The following is a 21,332-nucleotide window of genomic DNA, read 5'->3' as shown; positions in this document are numbered from 1 at the left end:
AAAATACGTAAATATTAAATGCTTTTATAAATGTGCCTGTTACTACATTACATATATACTTACAGCATGTATATAAAACCTTAATGGAGGTGTTTTGATGTTTTTTAATGGCTTTACAGGCAGAATAGAGCAGCTCCAATCGGCTCGATTGTAAGCAGACTTTTGATCACATTTATTTACTATTTAGAATGCATTTAAAAATTAAAAAAATTCGTCATCTATTTCATGGTGATTGTGAACGATAAGCAAATTCCAAAAAGAGTGCAGTTCCCCTTTAATACTGGTGATTCGATATTTTTTGTTCAAGGGTGATATTTGCCTTTGACTGCCACTATAAATGATGATCCTGCTGCTAACAGTCTATATCACATCTAGAAATACTTTCTTCACTTTTGTAGCCTTATCTTACCTCTTTTTCCAGCACCTTGTGTCCACACAACGTGTTTGCTACTTCAGTGGGCTGCAGAGGAGAAAGAGGTCAAGAGTTGAAAAATATGTTAAAAGATGAATGTGAGCCAAGATGACCGCTAGAAATATTAACATATAAACTCTCAAGATGAGCTACCACCAATCTGGCCATATGGTAAATGAAGAGACGAGGGGAGGAGGATTAAGCATTCAGTGTGACTTGTTTCTTCTCCTGCTTTTAATCATTATACCTCACAGGAATCACAGGTCAAAATGATTTAGCAAAAAATACAAATATCTGCAGTAAAATACTTCCATGTGAGTGAGGAAAAAAACAACGATACCAAAGGCAAAAAGTGAGAGTGAGTGCATAAATACACACACCTCAGATGATGTTGCCCTGTTGCTAAAGCTTTAACACCAACATTATAAAAACTTGTCAGTTTAAAGAAGAAGCAGGACTGACACGGTTGACATTTACAATCATTACAAAGCAGAACATCTTAAAGGGCTGCACAAAATATGTACTTATACTTTTACTTCTCTTTAAGTTTGGAATAGAGAGTGATACCATATACAGTTGTTTAATTGAACTGAAGAGAGTACCAGGCATTTATTAGGGGTGAGAGGTATATTAGGGTAGATTTGTTCTTTATCATTTTCCTAGATACTAAGGAAATTCGCAGGGATGGGCGATATGACCTAAGATGTATATTGCAATATATATTGCAGCCTCCTGCGATGACGATATATCACGATTGACCCTGAGAATGACACGTGGTAGAAAATGGATGAATGGAATCATTTGGAAAATAATTTATAATATGAATTATGGGTTATCAAGTTTCCTAATTTAACTGGTGACAAAACTATTATCAATCTACTTGCTAATTCACTGTTATTTTTTTAGTTACTTTCTGTTGTGACATCATTGACTGATGACATTTTTGATCACAATTATAAAGATAATACACAGGATACTCACAATATCAATTAAATACTTTAATAATGTTCCTTTTATTTAATCATTTCCTATTATTACATACAATATTATTAGCAAAATAAATTAAATGGTGCAAAATAAATAAACATATGCAAAGACTACTATTGGCTCGGATTTGAAGTCCTGTAAACAACAAAAATGACTGGAAAAACAATTTTGTGTTAGTAAAACATATTGATCTAAACACTGTAGTATCGACCATATACTGATACTATACTTGGTATTGTTATTGTTGACATTTGTATCAATTGGCTGCCCACCCTGTTTACATTCAAGAACTCAAGCTTAGCGGTTAGCATGGCATCTTGTATTCTCCTTTTTGTGTGTAATGCAGCATGTTTAGCTCTCCCTTGTCCACCATTATAAGAAACTGTTTATCTTCCGCCATGGAGGATTGAAGGTTGTTCCCTTGTTGTGGCAAATATGCCTGACAACTAGAATGTGTCATTAAAATGCATCATTATGATACGGCAATAGTATCAAAATCTCTATCATCTGCCAAATTTACATCATTTGTATCATATAGTCTATATCGCGCAAATCTAGTGCTTGTTTATATGCTCGGTCAGTGACTTATGGCCAACCTGTTTTCCCACCCATAATCCTGCAAAGACATTTTGCTTGATGCCATCTATTTTTTTCCAACCAATTTTACATTCACGTGCTTGTTAGTCGCTCTACGACTAAGTGGTTGTTTTGCTGAACGCATTGAGCCATGTTAGAAATTTCAACTCAAACTGATTTATTGTGTTAAATTTGAGATTTGTTAGCAGTAGACCCATGTGTTGTATTTGTCTGAAAATTAATAGCAGTGTGTGTGTGCAGCAGTTCAGGAATAAAATAGTTAAACTAGCAAATACTGTATAGTCATGTGAAAAAGGTAACCCCATTACGAGCAAAGTTAGCTTCCCAAAGGAAGACACTCCTTAAAAACCTCAGGATCCAGACGTGAAGCCCATATGTGGCGATTGTATGCACAGGTCCCTTAGTGAAGTGATGAGTTCTCCGACACAGTGGCTGACTCACGGTTGAATAAAAAACAAGTAATTCAAAGGGGACAAATGTGCACACAACCCTTAAGTCGGGTAATGCGAGTGCCAGCTCTTTCATTAGTGCTGCCACTAACGAGTCATTTTCCAACGACTGACCTCTATTGGTTGACTAATTTAAACCACCGATTTAAAAAATCTGTTATTTCATCAGCTCTGCCTAATAATACATTGCGGTAAAAGCAGGCAGGCACACAGCCATGCTGCTGTGTAAAGTCTACATTTGCATGCGTTAAAAAGTAAGGATGGGCAATAGATACAGCCTAAAATCCATATTGCAATACATACCGCAAGAAGCTGCAATAATACATTATTCAGCCAAAAGTGAATTATAATAGAACCATTTTAAAACAGGTGAGAGGATTCAAAGGCTGCTCCTTTGGCTGCTGACGGTAAGATATTGTCTCATTTCCTGTTGATAGCTGTTTACTCCTCACTGTAACGTGGTTCAAGCTAAACTTTTGTTAGGTGTACAAGCACTTATGCTTCTGTGGTTTCACTACTTTACATTCCAGGTAGCTTAGTAATTAGCATGAGGTCACGTCTTCTCCTGCTCCCGTCTGCTCGGTGTGTTGCGTGCTAAGCTATTTTGCGTCCCCCAGTGATAATGTTACATGTAGAAGAGCACCCTTTGAGAAAAAAGGAAAACTGACAAAAAAAAGAGGAACATTTCTATCGGCAAAAAGTGCTGCTACGCAAGTCCCAAAAGAAAATTTTGAAAATCAAGACTACATTTCTTGCAATTGGGTGCATTTGTAAAGTATTTTTTACCTTCAGATTTATTCCCATCTACCAACCTCTTTTGGATGCCTTTTTGACACTTTCATGTCCCATGTAATGCACAACAGAATGTTTTCGTTTTTTAAGTACATAATTTACTAACATTATTATGATCATTGAAAATGTAATGTAAAATACTATAACATGCATGCAGAGAACTCAGAAAACATTTCCCATTTGGGAAGTCTATCCTATAGCCACGCCCCCTTGGGTAATATACTTCCGGTATTGTGATTTCTGTCATTCGTCACGTCAAAAATATACCTTCTTGCTGACTATTAATAATTGCTCTAGAACTACAACTAGTTCAGAAATAACAGTGTTCGAATTTAATCATTCATATATGGTTAGCAGCAAAGTAGAAAGCTGTCAACGTTGTGGCTTGGAGAACAAACGCAGGCGGCAACAAGTAAGATAGCTAGATCATGTTAACTATGCTAACTCGCGAGCTTGTTTTGGCGTCCCTGATCGTCTCCTTGTCCTGCATACCAGTGTGGCATTTAGTCGAGAGGAACAGCGAATACCTGCAGCTAAGGCAAGCGTTCAACAAATTTTGCTCAGATTCTTTAAAAAAAACGCCAAAGTTATATTTTGACGAGAAAACTTATGTTTTAAAACGCAGATTTCCGCGTTTTCGCAGACATTTCACGTCTGCACATAAAAAATTTTGTTTATTTTGCCACCATGAATGTAAGGATTAGTAAATAAAAAGCAGATCCAAACTGTCTGCTAGCGAGCCACCTCTAAGCGGTCAACAGAAACGATGCCGCCACCAAAAACAAATTGCCTGTCAATTTGCATCGATCGTGGCACTTCTTACTCTTCATATGATGGCTATTTGTCACTGTGTAAGGAAATGCATGAGCCTGACTGCAGCAAACAATTGCAATTATTTTCTAATTGATGTGCATAGTTCAGGTGTATACAATATATACAATAAGTCTTATCCATTTGTTTATGTGAGGGGGCAAAAACTGCCTAAGAGTATCCGGCATGTGAAAAGGCACAATCATGCCTTCCATGAGCTGCATTTTAAACATTACTCCACAATGTTATGGCCGCTACCATACTGGCATACACAAATGTTAGGCGGGTTCTAGGCATTTATTGTAAATATTCTAATTGCAATTACATTGTAATGTACCTACATGTTCAGGCATGATGACCATGTCGTACTTTACTGCCCTGATAGTAGACAGGCTAAACTGATTTCTTCCCTTGAGTGGGTTTGATTGTCTCTCATTGATCTGATAAGTGATAATGAAAGGGTATACTAATGCACATTAATGGCACCAATTGCTTGGTTCCGGATTTCAACAGTGCAATGGCTGAAATAAAAAATTATGACATAGCCTGCCTGTTACTGCTTGTCCCACCATGGCACAAAAAATGGCTGATTTGTCAGTCCTCCCTGCAGCGCTTACTGGATTAATTTCCAGTCAACTCAGTGGGAAAGGTAGCTAAAAAGGAAGGCAATACTGATTCACTAGCTCGTCTAGTATGGATTTCAATAAGCAGACACAATAGGAGAAAATTAAGAAACCTTTGACTAGGCCTCTGAACGGGGTCGTATTATTCAAAATCAACGTTTTATAACTATTGCTGTTGTGTATTTGTGATCTACATAGCTCCCGAAAATTTTAAATCAAACTGTGGAGGCTTTGCAAATGTGTATAAAACAATCTTGCCTCCCTTCATATTTCCGCCAAATAAACCGTTTGGAATTTGCATCAAGTGTGACATTTGTCACAAGTGTGACATCAGCGGATTCGCCATATACTGTATGATATAAATGAGCCCAAAGTGCTTTGTGCGAGTCCACCATTGTAGTCTGACAGTGTAGTCAATAAGTGCCTTCTTTTCGCTATCCTCTTGTTGTGGGGCAGATTGGCTCGTGCATGCACATGCATCCTTTGCTGTTGCCATTTCTAATACAAAGTAGTGTATAGTTTGAGCCTAATATGTCAGACTCGCTGTGGAAACACTAAAAACTACAACAAAGATAGCGCAGAGAAGATACTATCAAAATTGAAACATGTAAATAAGACCGCCCACAAAACGGTGCATCCTGAGGAGATTGTCAGAATGCAGCTTGAAAACGGCCTGTAAAACATAATCCATGCAAATTAGTGAATGCACTTGTTTTATACCAAGTTCCATAAAAGTATGCTTTAATGGGCATGGTGGGGGGAAGTTTGGGATAACGAAATAGATCAGACACCAACATGCCCTCTCAGAACTGCTGACAACACAAATGGACACATATTCCAACAGACAGACAAAGCTCTTGTAATAGTTTTCTCATATATAAGTGGAAGCTGTTACAACTGAAAAGGAGGGAACAACTCAACATCACTTTTTACAGGGGTAAAGACAAAGATAGATCAATATTCAAATTCATATCTTGCAACACATTTGAGTCTGCAGAGGGATTTACTTAACATTCCCGCAATGGGCAAATGCATTGATCAAATTATGAAGTAATAAATTAATGTAAAATAATGTATTCCTTACATCAGAAATGCAGCAGGTATATGGGACTCCACAGGACAGTGGCCCCTTTGATTTTGAAGAACAGTTGTGATACATGTTGACTGACCAGTCTGTATAGTCTTGGCCGCCGCAGCACTTAAACTGTCAAGAGAAAAAGGATAAGAGAGGGAAGATTACAGCGACAGGAGGGTTAGGGGAAAAAAACCTAACAGATTGAGAGGACAAACAAATGTTTCTGATGTGCTTGGCATGATGCCGCAAACATAATTAACAGGACCATTTGCATGTAATTATGAGTCTGTGTTTGTCCCTCTATGCAGTTAGAAATTAGGTTCCAGGTGGTTGTAGCGCTTGGGGGGGAAAAAAGACAGTGGGACAATTTCCTGAAACGTAAACCTAATAAGCACGAAAATGACAATGTTATAAACTAAATGTACTAAATGTGTCTAAAATGAAAGGGGGATCCAATAGCTTAATATCAACAGCGACAACCTGAAATACATAATGTCATCTAGATAAAGGTGCTGTTTGCAACTTCCTTACAGTAACATTTTTCAAAGCAAAAAATAACAATAACACCACCGGCTAGCTTATGTTACCATAACTGGTTTAATAGAACACATTTGTTTGACAATTGACTATATTTTTCACGATTACAAAGTTTATGGAATAATCATTTGGGGGTTTAGGACGATCACTCACCCGGTCTCGTCAACACGAATGCGCAGTGAACGTGTGCACACATACAAATCAGTCCAAGAAAAGCAACAAACAATTTGCAGACATATTATGATAGAATATACATTCAATGACAGCTAACGCTAGCTATCCAAATTGCTATTGTTAGCTAACAACACCTAAATCTAATGCCGGTGCGTGTGTTACGTACATACATAATTACATACGAAAAGCTGTAAGCGGACGGGTTTTACTGAGTAAAATACATTGTTGCAAACAGCCCCTTTAAATGTTACGTGCTAAAATTATTTACATTTACAATTAGTTGTACTCAAAATTATTCAACACTCTACATCCTATGTGTTTGCAAATGTGCATGAAGTTTGCAATGAACCAACAAAACAATTTAAATAGCTCAACACATCTAATTTTACAATTTCTGGACATCTATTGAAAGTGTGTAGTCAAACCTGTGTTAGCGAACACTTCTCTATCGCTGCCAATTAAATGTTCCGCGCAAAGAAAAGCTGTGTTATAAACCTTGTCTCGAGCAGCGACCTGTATAATTTGACCCTAAACAGTGCATCTGAAAAGTATTCACAGCGCTTCACTTTTTCCAGATTTTGATAAGTTGCAGCCTTATTTAAAAAAATAATACATTCATTGTTGTCCTCAATTCTACACGCAATACCCCATAGTGACAATGTGAAGTTGTTTTTTTGTTTTTATATAACTATTCACAGCCTACGCTCAATACTTTGTTGTGCATAAGATTAAAAGTAGTTAAGTTGATGGGACAATATGTGGAAGGCCGAATTTGATAGGGAAGGCCCTGTTGGCCCTACCAAGAGTAGCCGTAACAGGCCCACATTTATCTAAAGGCCTTAGTGGCCACATGCATGGACAGCACCTTTTAGCTCTTATTTCCAAAATTGTGTACACTACTGAATTGGGGTCTTATGCCGACATATGGACACTTATACTGCTATCTGGTGGTGTCAGAAGAGTATAACATACAATGGAATTTGAAAAAAAAAAGTGCAAAAATTAAAATGAGCATGTCACTACACATGAAGTACACGTTTGTGTACTTATGGACTAAGTACATTATATAAAAAGATGATTTTTAGTTTTTATTCTAATTAGGGTCTAATAAGCCCAAATAGCAAAGAGAAATAAAAAAAGCATGGAAACAAACAGCTTGGGCCTTAAGAGGTTAAAGGCCTACTGAAACCCACTACTACCGACCACGCAGTCTGATAGTTTATATATCAATGATGAAATCTTAACATTGCAACACATGCCAATACGGCCGGGTTAACTTATAAAGTGCAATTTTAAATTTCCCGCTAAACTTCCGGTTGAAAACGTCTATATATGATGACGTATGCGTGTGACGTCAATAGATAAACGCAAGTATTGGTACCCCATTGAATCCAATACAAAAAATCTCTGTTTTCATTTCAAAATTCCACAGTATTCTGGACAGCTGCGTTGGTGAATCTTTTGCAATTTGTTTAATGAACAATGGAGACTGCAAAGAAGAAAGTTGTAGGTGGGATCGTTGTATTAGCGGCTGGCTGTAGCAACACAACCAGGAGGACTTATTTGGATAGCAGACGCGCTAGCCGACGCTAGCCAGCAACCGCATGGATGATCGGGTGAAGTCCTTCGTCGCGCCGTCGATCGCTGGAACGCAGGTGAGCACGGGTGTTGATGAGCAGATGAGGGCTGGCTGGCGTAGGTGGAGCGCTAATGTTTTTATCATAGCTCTGTGAGGTCCGGTTGCTAAGTTAGCTTCAATGGCGTCGTTAGCAACAGCATTGTTAAGCTTTGCCAGGCTGATAATTATTAACCGTGTAGTTACATGTACATGGTTTAATAGTATTGTTGATCTTCTGTCTATCCTTCCAGTCAGGGATTTATTTATTTTGTTTCTATCTGCATTTGAGCCAGATGCTATCACGTAAGCTCAGTAGCTAAAGAGCTTCGCCGATGTATTGTCGTGGAGATAAAAGTCACTGTGAATGTCCATTTCGCGTTCTCGACTCTCATTTTCAAGAGGATATAGTATCCGAGGTGGTTTAAAATACAAATCCGTGATCCACAATAGAAAAAGGAGAAAGTGTGGAATCCAATGAACCATTGTACCTAAGTTACGGTCAGAGCGAAAAAAGATACGTCCTGCACTGCCTCTCTAGTCCTTCACTCTCACTTTCCTCATCCACGAATCTTTCATCCTCGCTCAAATTAATGGGGTAATCGTTGCTTTCTCGGTCCGAATCTCTCTCGCTCCAATGAAAACAATGGTAGAATATGAGGAGTCCTTCCTCTGGTGACGTCACGCTACTTCTGGTACAGGCAAGGCTTTTTTTATCAGCGACCAAAAGTTGCGACCTTTATCGTCGTTGTTCTCTACTAAATCCTTTCATCAAAAATATGGCAATATCGCGATATCCGAGGTGGTTTAAAATACAAATCCGTGATCCACCATAGAAAAAGGAGAAAGTGTGGAATCCAATGAACCATTGTACCTAAGTTACGGTCAGAGCGAAAAAAGATACGTCCTGCACTGCCTCTCTAGTCCTTCACTCTCACTTTCCTCATCCACGAATCTTTCATCCTCGCTCAAATTAATGGGGTAATCGTCGCTTTCTCGGTCCGAATCTCTGACCCATTTTTTTACCTAAAGCCCCTTTTGAGCTTTTATTAAAAATACCATATTTGAAATAAGTTCAGAAAGAAAACAGCTGAAAAGATGAGAAAGAAAAGAATGAAGTAAATAATGTCAATATTAGCCAAGCAGTGATCAGTATGCACACGTGCACCAATAAGTTACTCCCTCGGTTCGAACCTACTCTCAACACGGAAATTTTGTGCGGTTGATTTTTTTGGCACTTGGTCACAAGCCAACAAATTTAGCGCAATTACTTTTCACAACTGTAAGACATGGGAGGGAAAAAGACTACTTTGCTGTGCACTGCAATAAAATAAAACACTGCAGCTCTGTGACAGATCATAGTGAGAAGATTGAGGTTTATCTGGTTGAGGGGATTTTCCAGCATCAAATCAAAGTGAATTGTCAATCTTCCAAAATAAACAACATGGTCAACATTGCAGTACCTGAAGTATGTTTGACGAAATCCATCATCTTTTGTTTTCTACTATAGTACGATACAATGCCAGTCCCGTCATCGTTGATTATTAAAAAAGTTAATTTCTGTGAGACAATCTTCAGATGTGCCTCTCACAAAAAACTATTTGCATGGGGAGAAAATGATTTTGCAGCTCACTACTAGCCTACCCTGCCTGATTGATAACTGCCTGGTCACTCGCAGCTGGATTGCTAATTGGCCGTCTAACAATTTAAAGTGAATGTGTCACAGAGGTCGTCGGCGTGATGCCGTAGGACGGTGAACTTTTAAGTTGTCTACTAAAATTTAAAAAAAAATACAAAAGCAGTTTAAATAACTGTAGAAACTACAATATGTAGATGTTTAAACAAGAATAATTTGGTATGCAAAACAGACTAATAAGATACCTTGAGGGCAGCCTGTACACAATGTGCGAATCAGGGTTGGTGTGTGTGGCAAGTACTTGTCGGTTCTGTATAAGGGTGTGAAGAGTAATATGCAAACTATCAAGCCTATTAACAAATAATGGGTAGTGTGCCAGCCTAATGTCATAAAATTGTAATAATGGTATTTGAAGTAAAAGCGGAGAATATATTCGAATATCTCCGAAGCAGAACCTCCAGGTTCTGTAACAGCTTCTTCCCTCAGGCCGTAAGACTCTTGAACGCATCATAATTATCCCCTCAACTACCCCCGAAATGGATTAACTCGTTGGAATAAAATAGACAATATTACATACATCCATAAACGTAGATGCATGTGAAAAAGTGCAATATATTTTTCTGTACAGTAACCTATTTATTTATTTATGCACCTTATTGCTTTTTTACCCTGCACTACCATGAGCTAATGTAACGAAATTTCATTCTTATCTGTACTGTAAAGTTCAAATTTGAATGACAATAAAAAGGAAGTCTGTCTAAGAATATCTTCAGTCACTTTTTCTAAGTTAGCAGTTGTGCACATCAGTAAACATCAATTTAAAAGGGCATTCATTAAATTACCTATTACAAACATGATCTCGGCAGTAAAGAGAATATAGGTAGAATTTTACAATGCACAACTGTAAACTTGCCATAACCTGTGCTTATTCATAACCCTATACATTGTTGCTTAAGATGCTTCCACATTCAATGGGTGCTCTCAGTCCAGCATCAGTTGATTATCTGAACACCTCAGTTTTGATTTTTTTTTTTTGTTGATTAAGATATTAAGTACTGAGTTTTATCAAAGATGTAGACCAAAGCTATTTAACTGGCAGCCCTTAGGCCAAATGCAGCCTGAGAATGACACCGAACTGGTGCCCGAGTTCAGTTCAAAACTTGAGAGAAAAATGTTTGCAGAAAATTCCTAAAAACACCAGAGTACTCATTTTGTATAAAGGAACTTGGACTACTAAACACTTTGGCATATCCTTGCAGTGATATTTACCTCGCTATCAAACAGAACACTGGGGTCCCAACTTTTGATTTAAGGCGTTCCTCAAGGCAACCCTTTTCGTTCTCTCCTTTTCGGCAGTTACAAATGTTTTTGTAATTTAATTACCGTAATTTCCGGACTATAAGCCGCTACTTTTTCCCCTCGTTCTGGTCCCTGCGGCTTATACAACGGTGCGGCTTATTTACGGCCTGTTCTTCTCCGACACAGACGAAGAGGATTTTGGTGGTTTTAGTACGCAGGAGGAAGACGATGACACAATGATTAAAGACTGACTTTTCATATACCGGTAGGCTGGTTATTTTGATAACGTACAGGCGAGCACTTTGTATTACTTTGCACCGTTGTATTATTTGTACTCTGCACGAATGCTGTTCGCCATGTCAAAGATGTGAAAGTTTGATTGAATGATTGAAAGATTTATTGTTAATAAATGGGACGCTTTGCGTTCCCAAACAGTCATCTCTGTCCCGACAATCCCCTCCGTGGTAGCAGGAACCCCTATATACTACGGTAATTACACATCAAAACCCTGCGGCTTATAGTCGGGTGCGGTTTATATATGGAGCAATCTGTATTTTCCCCTAAATTTAGCTGGTGCGGCTTATAGTCAGGTGCGGCTTATAGTCCGGAAATTACGGTAATGTAAATATGATTTTGTTGTAGCTTGTTTACTTTAGATGCAGTCTGTATTAATATGTTCAACTTCTTTAGTTATAGAATTAGTGTTCCTTAAGGTTCCATTTTAGGTCCTTCCTTTTTCATAATTTGGTCGATTAAACTGGTGGTTCAAAAAACTTGACCAACATTTTTGCAGCAGATTCTTAACACACTAGAAGGCTATCATAGAAATAAATGATCTTTGACCCGCTTTTCAGCAGAAGCTCCTTAAAAACAGCAGAGCACTTCAAGGTCAAGGTTCAACTTTATTGTCCCCGCGGGGAAATTTGTCTTGGGCACAGTGCATCATTGCTTTCTTAACATACACAAAAACAACAGAACAAAAACACAAGCGCAGACACTTCTGCAACGCTGACAAAAAAAGAGACAAAAATCCAATGTCTACTGTAAACTACGCTGGTTCTTCAAAATTACAAAATAGGACTAGCAGTGAAAGAAGAAGTCCGGTCCTTTGTCCTTAGCTTCCTGGAGATGTGGCCCCCAAATATTCGTGATCTGATAGACCCAACAATCAAAACTGAGTGATTGTTCTTTGTAAAGTCAGAATGAATGATAAAGCTCTTGCACTATGACCTTGTTCACATACACATCTGTGATATATACAAATGGAGCACAGCTTAAATTGTAAATTAATTTGAAAGACCAAGACCACAAAAATGGGCTTGCAAGTCTTTAAGCCACACATTTTCTGCACGTGTGTAATTATGAACGTTGTAGTTTCTCACGCTGCACCTGGAAAATCTAGCTGATGAGAATAAAATTGGTGTGAGCACATTTTCACAAGATGATGCTAATAGAGTTTGTTGTTATAGCAGAAGGTTTCAGACATTCGCAGATTGTAGGAAATATTTTGTTCTTGGATTGTGATGAAAGTAAAAATGTGCGCAGTAGATAATAGGACTATGTAGCTGTACAGGCAAATTATTGTGGTCAATATGAATTCGTACACTGAAGTAATTCAGTGGAAATAGTCTTACCCATACAGCAAGTACACTGTTCAAAATGGCTAAAATAAGTTTGGCAGAATAAGTGCACCTACAGTAATGTATTGCTGGAGGTGATGATAAATGTACTCTTCCTACCTGCATTGAGCCAGCCTTCTCTCTGACACACTCTGTAAATTCATTAAGACTTGTTCAGTTCAGATGCCTAAAGCAGCGGACTGCAGTGACTGATTGGCTCATCTAAAAGACAATGTCATCAACCACAACACGCTTGGACCACATTTGATTTACTTATTACATTTACAATCAAGTGGTGATATATAAATTATTTAAGATAATGTTTTTCCTTTATGACCAGCAATACGTTTCTGCAACTTCAATTACACATTCCTCTTGTTCTTTCTTTTATGCTGTTTATTGGTCTATTTACATATTTTGAAAAACATGATACTTGCTGCTAAATTCATTTTCATATAAAGAATTGAGTACAATGTAAACACTGATCTGCTTATAAATATGCATGACCATTTTGGTGTCAACCAATCACAACACAATGGAAATCAGGCCCATCTACATTTGCTGTGTTTCCTGTTTTTTTATGGCTTCTTAATGTACAAGTGTTCTCAGTCATTGTTTACGTTTGTGTTCCCCTTTGAATGTAAAGTCATATCCTTTAAATCTGGTTTAATACATACTGCATGTGGCCAACAATGAGGCTTTTACTGCAACAATTTAATGCAAGTAAAATACATGTGTATAATGTTAAAACTATTTTATGGTTTCTGTAGGTTTCAACAAATGATAATGTATACTTATTTTAAAGACGACCTTCCAAGCTTTTATTTTTAACATGAAAATGAATGTCACATTTCTTTTGTAGTACACCAAGTGAAATGACAGAAAGGTCAACCTAAAATAAACCACTGGCTTCGATAAAAGCTGTCACTAATCAAAGGATTGCCCTTAAGCATCTAGCATTTTACGGCAAAAAAAAAGAAATATAAACTGATGGCTATTGACAAAGGGGATAATAACGCTTGTATTTTAAATGCGTAATCGAAGCATTTTCCTACCTAATGGGAGGCTTGTTTGCATTTCAAAATCTTTTTTTTAATCTACTTTTACAACTAGTGAGCAAAGTTTAGTATCCAAGAAAAAATATATCAGGAAATTGAAATTTTTGTAGATGTATTTGCGAAATACACGATTTGTGAAATACACCAGTCATTCCGGTCAAGGCAAGAACCAGTCTATGCCGATCAAATCCTGGGCCATCGTGCTCTTCTAACAAAGCTATAAATGTTAACAGAGCAGTTGATGGGCCGCTATTGGCCATTAAGCCGTGTGAAATGACGACAACAACGTAATTACTGTGAAGTTACACAACATTTTAAAATGCCCACAGCTAATTCATGTTTAGTGCTTAAAATGAAGCTATGATGATTTTCCTCTTTTCTGACCTTTAACTGTTGTTACAATGTTGTATACTAATTTTGGATGCCTCTGAATGCTGTGTTTTGCAAATTTAAGAGTGCTCGGTGTGACATCACATTGTGGTGGGACTAATGTGGGCATTTCTAGTATCTGTTGTCAGCCAGTCTATGCCTCCTCTGCTTTAGGCTGTGAGACGGTTATGTTTGCAGCCTGCAGCCTCACTTATCATTATTAAATGGCGGCGCATGGCTATGGCTATGCTGCGGCTCGCTAATGCTCTTGGGAGTGTAGAGCGATTTGGCAAAAAACACCCGTCATTTCTGTCAATTTCATGGCTGGCTCAAAGCGTGAACACTGTGATCACATACGACCGACAGACAATTCTGGATGTGGATGGATCGGGTCGTTATAGACTGAAAGATGCATGTACGGTGGACCTCCTCGCTAGCATGGGAATACTTCGCGGACTACATCGAGCGGCCTTTGTAGCAGCGGAGTCAAGTGCTAGCGGTGACCGCCAATGGAGACGATGTAAGCGGTGCGAGCGGAAGCAGAAGCGGGGTTGCCGAGCGGGGCTAACAACAAAGAGAAAAGCTAACCAAAGAAGCGTGGAGTCTCCAGGTAAGAAGCCATTTAAACTAGAACTAGCCGGCGTCAGGCTGGATAATCCCTGCACACATAGCAATTCTCTTAGAATAAAACACAACTCACATAATGTTTTTTCTTTTGTGACCGTGTCAGAGGCAGACATACATTGTACTGAGGTAGCTAACTATGATGCGTTCAGTTTATCGCAACATCAAGCAAACAATCTGAATATCCCCGTCGTATCAATTCCTAGATATGGTCGAAACTATTTAAAGTGCAATACGCATAATAAACGCAATATTATTAATATTGCTACTTCGGATAATTTCAACAAACAATCCTCAAAACAGCCCACTACCTATAATATGGGCTTTTTAAACATAAGATCATTATCTTCCAAAACGTTATAAGTTAATGAAGTCATTAGAGACAACGAACTTGACGTCGTTGGTCTCGCCGAGACCTGGCTCAAAACAGATGATTTTTTTGCGCTAAATGAGGCATCTCCTCCTAACTATACCAATACACATGTTGCCTGACCTCTTAAACGGGGAGGGGGTGTCGCACTAATATACAATGAAAACTATAATCTTACACCTAACCTAAATAATAAATATAACTCGTTTGAGGTGCTCACTTTGAGGTTTGTCACACCGCTGCGTCTCCACCTGGCTGTTATCTAACGCCCCCCTGGGCCCTATTCGGACTTCATCAGTGAATTCTCAGAGTTTGTTGCTGATCTAGTGACGCACGCCGACAATATAATCATAATGGGGGACTTTAATATCCATATGAATACCCCATCGGACCCTCCATGCGCGGCGCTCCAGACTATAATTGATAGCTGTGGTCTTACACAAATAATAAATGAACCCACGCATCGCTACGGTAATACGATAGATCTGGTGCTTGTCAGGGGTGTCACCACCTCTAAAGTTACGATACTCCCATACACTAAAGTAATGTCCGATCATTACCTTATAAAATTCGAAGTTCTGACTCATTGTCAACAAACTAATAATAATAATAACTACTATAGCAGCCGCAACATTAATGCTGCCACAACAACGACTCTTACTGACCTACTGCCTTCGGTAATGGCACCATTCCCAAATTATGTGGGCTCTATTGATAACCTCACTAACAACTTTAATGACGCCCTGCGCGACACCATTGATAGTGTAGCACCGCTAAAGCTAAAAAGGGCCCCTAAAAGGCGTACCCCATGGTTTACAGAAGAAACTAAAGCCCAGAAATGATCATGTAGAAAGCTGGAACGCAAATGGCGTGCGACTAAACTTGAGGTTTTCCATCAAGCCTGGTGTGATAGTTTAATAACTTATAAACGCATGCTTACCTCAGCTAACGCTAAATATTACTCAAATCTCATCCACCTCAACAAAAATGATCCTAAATTTCTGTTTAGTACAGTAGCATCGCTAACCCAACAAGGGACTCCTCCCAGTAGCTCCACCCACACAGCAGATGACTTTATGAATTTCTTTAATAAGAAAATTGAAGTCATTAGAAAAGAGATTAAAGACAATGCATCTCAGCTACAACTGGGTTCTATTAACACAAATACGACTGTATATACGACGGATACCGCCCTCCAAAATAGTTTCTCTCTCTTTGATGAAATAACATTGGAGGAATTGTCAAAATGTGTAAATGGGACAAAACAAACAACATGTTTACTTGACCCAATTCCTGGGAAACTTATCAAGGAGCTTTTTGTATTATTAGGTCCATCAGTGTTAAATATTATAAACTTATCACTTTCCTCTGGCACTGTTCCCCTAGCATTCAAAAAAGCGGTTATTCATCCTCTACTCAAAAGACCTAACCTCAATCCTGATCTCCTGGTAAACTACCGGCCGGTGTCCCACCTTCCGTTTATCTCGAAAATCCTCGAAAAAATTGTAGCACAGCAGCTAAATGAACACTTAGCGTCTAACAATCTCTGTGAACCTTTTCAGTCCGGTTTCAGGGCAAATCACTCTACGGAGACAGCCCTCGCAAAAATGACTAATGATCTATTGCTAACGATGGATTGTGATGAGTCATCTATGTTGCTGCTTCTTGATTTTAGCGCCGCTTTCTATACTGTTGATCATAATATTTTATTAGAGCGTATCAAAACGCGTATTGGGATGACAGACTTAGCCTTGTCTTGGTTTAACTCTTATCTTACTGACAGGATGCAGTGTGTCTCCCATAACAATGTGACCTCGGACTATGTTAAGGTAACATGCGGAGTTCCCCAGGGTTCGGTTCTTGGCCCTGCACTCTTTAGTATTTACATGCTGCCGCTAGGTGACATCATACGCAAATACGGTGTTAGCTTTTACTGTTATGCTGATGACACCCAACTCTACATGCCCCTAAAGCTGACCAACACGCCGGATTGTAGTCAGCTGGAGGCGTGTCTTAATGAAATTAAACAATGGATGTCCGCTAACTTTTTGCAACTCAACGCTAAGAAAACGGAAATGCTGATTATCGGTCCTGCTCAGCACAGACATCTATTTAATAATACCACCTTTACATTTGACAACCAAACAATTAAACAAGGCGACTCTGTAAAGAATCTGGGTATCATCTTCGACCCAACTCTCTCGTTTGAGTCACACATTAAGAGTGTTACTAAAACGGCCTTCTTTCATCTCCGTAATATCGCTAAAATTCGTTCCATTTTGTCCACAAGCGATGCTGAGATCATTATCAATGCGTTCGTTACATCTCGTCTCGATTACTGTAACGTTTTGTTTTCGGGCCTCCCTATGTCTAGCATTAAAAGATTACAGATGGTACAAAATGCGGCTGCTAGACTTTTGACAAAAATAAGAAAGTTTGATCATATTACGCCTATACTGGCTCACTTGCACTGGCTTCCTGTGCACCTAAGATGCGACTTTAAGGTTTTACTACTTACGTATAAAATACTACACGGTCAAGCTCCTGCCTATCTTGCCGATTGTATTGTACCATATGTCCCGGCAAGAAATCTGCGTTCAAAGAACTCCGGCTTATTAGTGATTCCCAGAGCCCAAAAAAAGTCTGCGGGCTATAGAGCGTTTTCTATTCGGGCTCCAATACTATGGAATGCCCTCCCGGTAAAAGTTAGAGATGCTACCTCAGTAGAAGCATTTAAGTCTCATCTTAAAACTCATTTGTTGCTGACCCGTCTCCACTCGGGATGGTTCCTGCTGGCCCCACCATGGACTGGACTTTCGCTGATGTGTTGGACTTTCACAATATTATGTCAGACCCACTCGACATCCATTGCTTTCAGTCTCCCCTAGGGGGGGGGGGTTACCCACATATGCGGTCCTCTCCAAGGTTTCTCATAGTCATTCACATTGACGTCCCACTGGGGTGAGTTTTCCTTGCCCGTATGTGGGCTCTGTACCGAGGATGTCGTTGTGGCTTGTACAGCCCTTTGAGACACTTGTGATTTAGGGCTATATAAATAAACATTGATTGATTGATTGGTTGATTATTTCTCGTCTGATGCCGTCCCGCCTGCTCTGATGTCTATAGTAAAGAAAGATTTCTGTTTTTATCCGTGCCAGCAATCGGAGGGTTGCTGGTTACTGGGGTTCAATCCCCGCCTTCTGCCATCCTAGTCACGTCTGTTGGGTCCTTGGGCAAGACACTTCACCCTTTGCCCCTGATGGGTGCTGGTTAGCGCCTTGCACAGCAGCTCCCGCCATCAGTGTGTGAATGGGTGAATGTGGAAATACTGTCAAAGCGCTTTGAGTACCTTGAAGGTAGAAAAGCGCTATACAAGTATAACCCATTTATTTATTTATCGTTTATTTGTCCACAACATTTTACACAAGAGTGTTGTCAAAATGGGTCACTACGTAATTTGATTAGTCGCTACACTCTGACAGAAAAAAAACTGCACCAATGAGACATTATTACTGTACCTGGTGTGAGGAAAATAAAGTAAGAAAGTATTATTCTTATCCAATCGTGGTATGCACACGATAACACTGGCATTGAGTGACATACTTGCTGGTAAAATCAGCTTTTTTCATACAGCTCTCTATTGATTCAAGAGAGGACAGGCGTACCTAATGTTGTAAATCTATATACTGTTCATGTAGTTTATTTTTGGCCATGTCTGAAAAAAAAAAATGTCAGTGATGTTTTACCACGGCTGTCAAATGATTCAAATATTTTACCGCGATTAAATCACATTTTGTCTAGTTAACTCGTACTTAATTTTAGATATGTTTATTATCTTTTTATCTTTTAATAAGTATAGCTTAAACAAATCATTTTCAAGTTTTTAATACTATCAACATATGTCAATTTGTTTGCTTTATGCAAATGTTTATTAAGCATTAAGCACAGGTCACCCGGACTTTAAAAAAAAAATGTGTGTCGTTAAAGGACATTTTCGTTATTGTGTTAACTTCGGCAGCCCTAAAATGTATGCCAAATCATATCCAATACATATCATCTACACTACAAGGAAGTGTGCTAAATGTAGTGTCGTGATCCCACATGAGTTTGGACTTTGTTCGTTGTTTTCAGGTTTTCAGTATCACTTACAGAAAATAGACCACAAGGAAGTGTGTTAAATGTAGTGTCAAGATCCCACATGAGTTTGGACTTTGTTCGTTGTTTTCATGTGTTTAGTATCCCTTACAGTTCGGGTGCTCTTGTTTTTTTCAATATTTCTCAGTTTTTACTTTTATTTTTTTTATTCACTTTATATTCGTAGTCCTGCCAGTATGCCTGTTCCTCATTATTAATTAGTTGTATATAGTACCACCTTGTTCCGGCCTTCAGTGCTGGTTCATTATCTAGTGTATGCCAAAGTGTTCTGTTGCTTTCTAAGTTGCAGATCTACTTTTATTCTGCCTGCAAAATGCTTGCCTTCTCTGCATCCTGGATTTACACAAACAGCCAACATGTGGCATCGTTACATGTACCAGTAGATTAAAATCATTATGAGTCATCTTTAAAAAATAAAAACATGGCAGTTTCAGCCTGGATTCTACCAGAGCAGGTATCAAAATGCCCCGATTACATTTTTAAGCCACTAGAAAAAAGATTCACACATGTACAATAACTTTGTCATTGTAGTTAAAGAGGCTGTTTGCAACTTGTACATTTTTTAAAGCAAAAAAACACACCACCAGCTAGCTTATGTTACCATTAGAGGTTTCAAAGTACATAAATTGTGTCTATATTTTTCACAATTATTCATTTTGAATAAAAATTGCTTAAAAACACATTGCAAAGATGGCGCTCTCTAGGTTTTCCGCTTAAGGCTCCCAAAGAGCCACTTTAAGACATAAAAGTTCAATAAAATAATGCAACAGCACTGTTAGATAGGATAATATAAAATATAAGAAAACAGAATATTGCTAATAATGAAGGAAAACAATGTCAACAAACCGCTCTGTTTAAAAATCCTTTATCATTGTCTATTCTTGTGTCATTCCCTCTGTCTCTGGCAAAAGTCACAAATAAATGTGCAAGCAATGGCTATTTTTTGTTTCAGATATGTCGACAGTTGCTTCCTGGATGTCAACACTGTTTAGCCAGCACAAAGGGTGCAGATTAAAAATGCTTCAGCACACCCACTCTACCTTCCTCTGAACGTAGTCCATGATGTTTTTGAAGTCTAAGTCATCGTAGTAGTTGACTATGCCTCTTCGTATGTTCTTGTTCAGTAAATCCACCGTCTGGAGAACAAGACAAAACAAGAATTCAAATGTTTGTACATAAGGTGAATAAGGTGACCATAAAATTTATATCAGAAACTAATCTCAGAATGGCGAGTTTGAGTAAGAAACAGAGGTTTTTCAAGGTGACTGATTCAATCAAGTGGAAATGGAAATGTGGCAGCCCACATCTGCCAGTCACAATCTGGCATGGCAGGATCACATCGGGCTAAGTGTTCACGCATCCAGAGAGAGAGACAAGAAAGACTTATTGGGAGGTTCATTTCCATGACTTTTTCCATTTAATAATTCTGAGTGTGTGTGTGTGTGTGTGTGTGTGTGTGTGTGTGTGTGTGTGTGTGTGTGTGTGTGTGTGTGTGTGTGGGGGGGGGGGGGGGGGGGCGGCTCTGGGAATCACTAATATTGAGTTCTAGAGACTCTTTAAGTAGACTTTAAGTAAAACTGAATTTTTTGGGAACTTTCCCTATCATTCACAATCATCATAAAAGATGTATTCTTTTTTTAATGCATTCTAACTCATAAATAATACAAAGAAAAGTCTACTTGCAGTGGAGCCAATGGGAGGTCCTCTATTCGGCCAATAAAACCCAATAAAAAAACATCCAAAAAGCGCCAACAATAGTCCATTTACATTTCATAAATTTAATATTAACCAAGTATTAGTGATATTGTTATAAGCGCTAACACAGACAAACGGTTTATAGCGGTACCGTGATCACTAGTGTGTGTGCCTACCACGTTTAACCACGTTAAACCCAGATTCCGAACTAACGAAGGTCTTAACTCATTCTCTTTCTATGCCACATCAATGTAGAATGCGCTCCCAACAGGTATAAAAGAAAGGGCATCTCTATCCTCCTTCAAAACCGCAATAAAAGTTCACCTCCAGGCAGCTACAACCCTAAACTAACACCCTCCCCGGATTGCTAATAATCAAATGTAAACAATCAAATGCAGATACTTTTTCTTATGCCTTCTGATCTCTCTCTCTCTCT

General features: G+C 38.7%; 1 protein-coding gene across 1 annotated transcript in view; it reads right to left on the bottom strand.

Annotated features, from left to right (window-relative positions):
- Positions 1-21,332, bottom strand: part of tspan15 (tetraspanin 15) — a 100,027-nt gene that overhangs the window by 39,817 nt on the left and 38,878 nt on the right. Inside the window, exons 4-6 of the mRNA XM_062026015.1 lie at positions 20,242-20,337; positions 5,755-5,874; positions 410-460 (exon numbers count right to left, since the gene is read on the bottom strand). Of these exons, the coding sequence (XP_061881999.1) occupies positions 410-460; positions 5,755-5,874; positions 20,242-20,337 (267 nt within the window). The remainder of the gene's footprint in view (positions 1-409; positions 461-5,754; positions 5,875-20,241; positions 20,338-21,332) is intronic.

The sequence above is a fragment of the Entelurus aequoreus genome, linkage group LG02, assembly GCF_033978785.1.
Source record: "Entelurus aequoreus isolate RoL-2023_Sb linkage group LG02, RoL_Eaeq_v1.1, whole genome shotgun sequence".
Lineage (NCBI taxonomy): Eukaryota > Metazoa > Chordata > Actinopteri > Syngnathiformes > Syngnathidae > Entelurus > Entelurus aequoreus.
The sequence above is the reverse complement of the archived record's forward strand: the minus strand, read 5'-3'. Positions and strand labels throughout refer to the sequence as shown.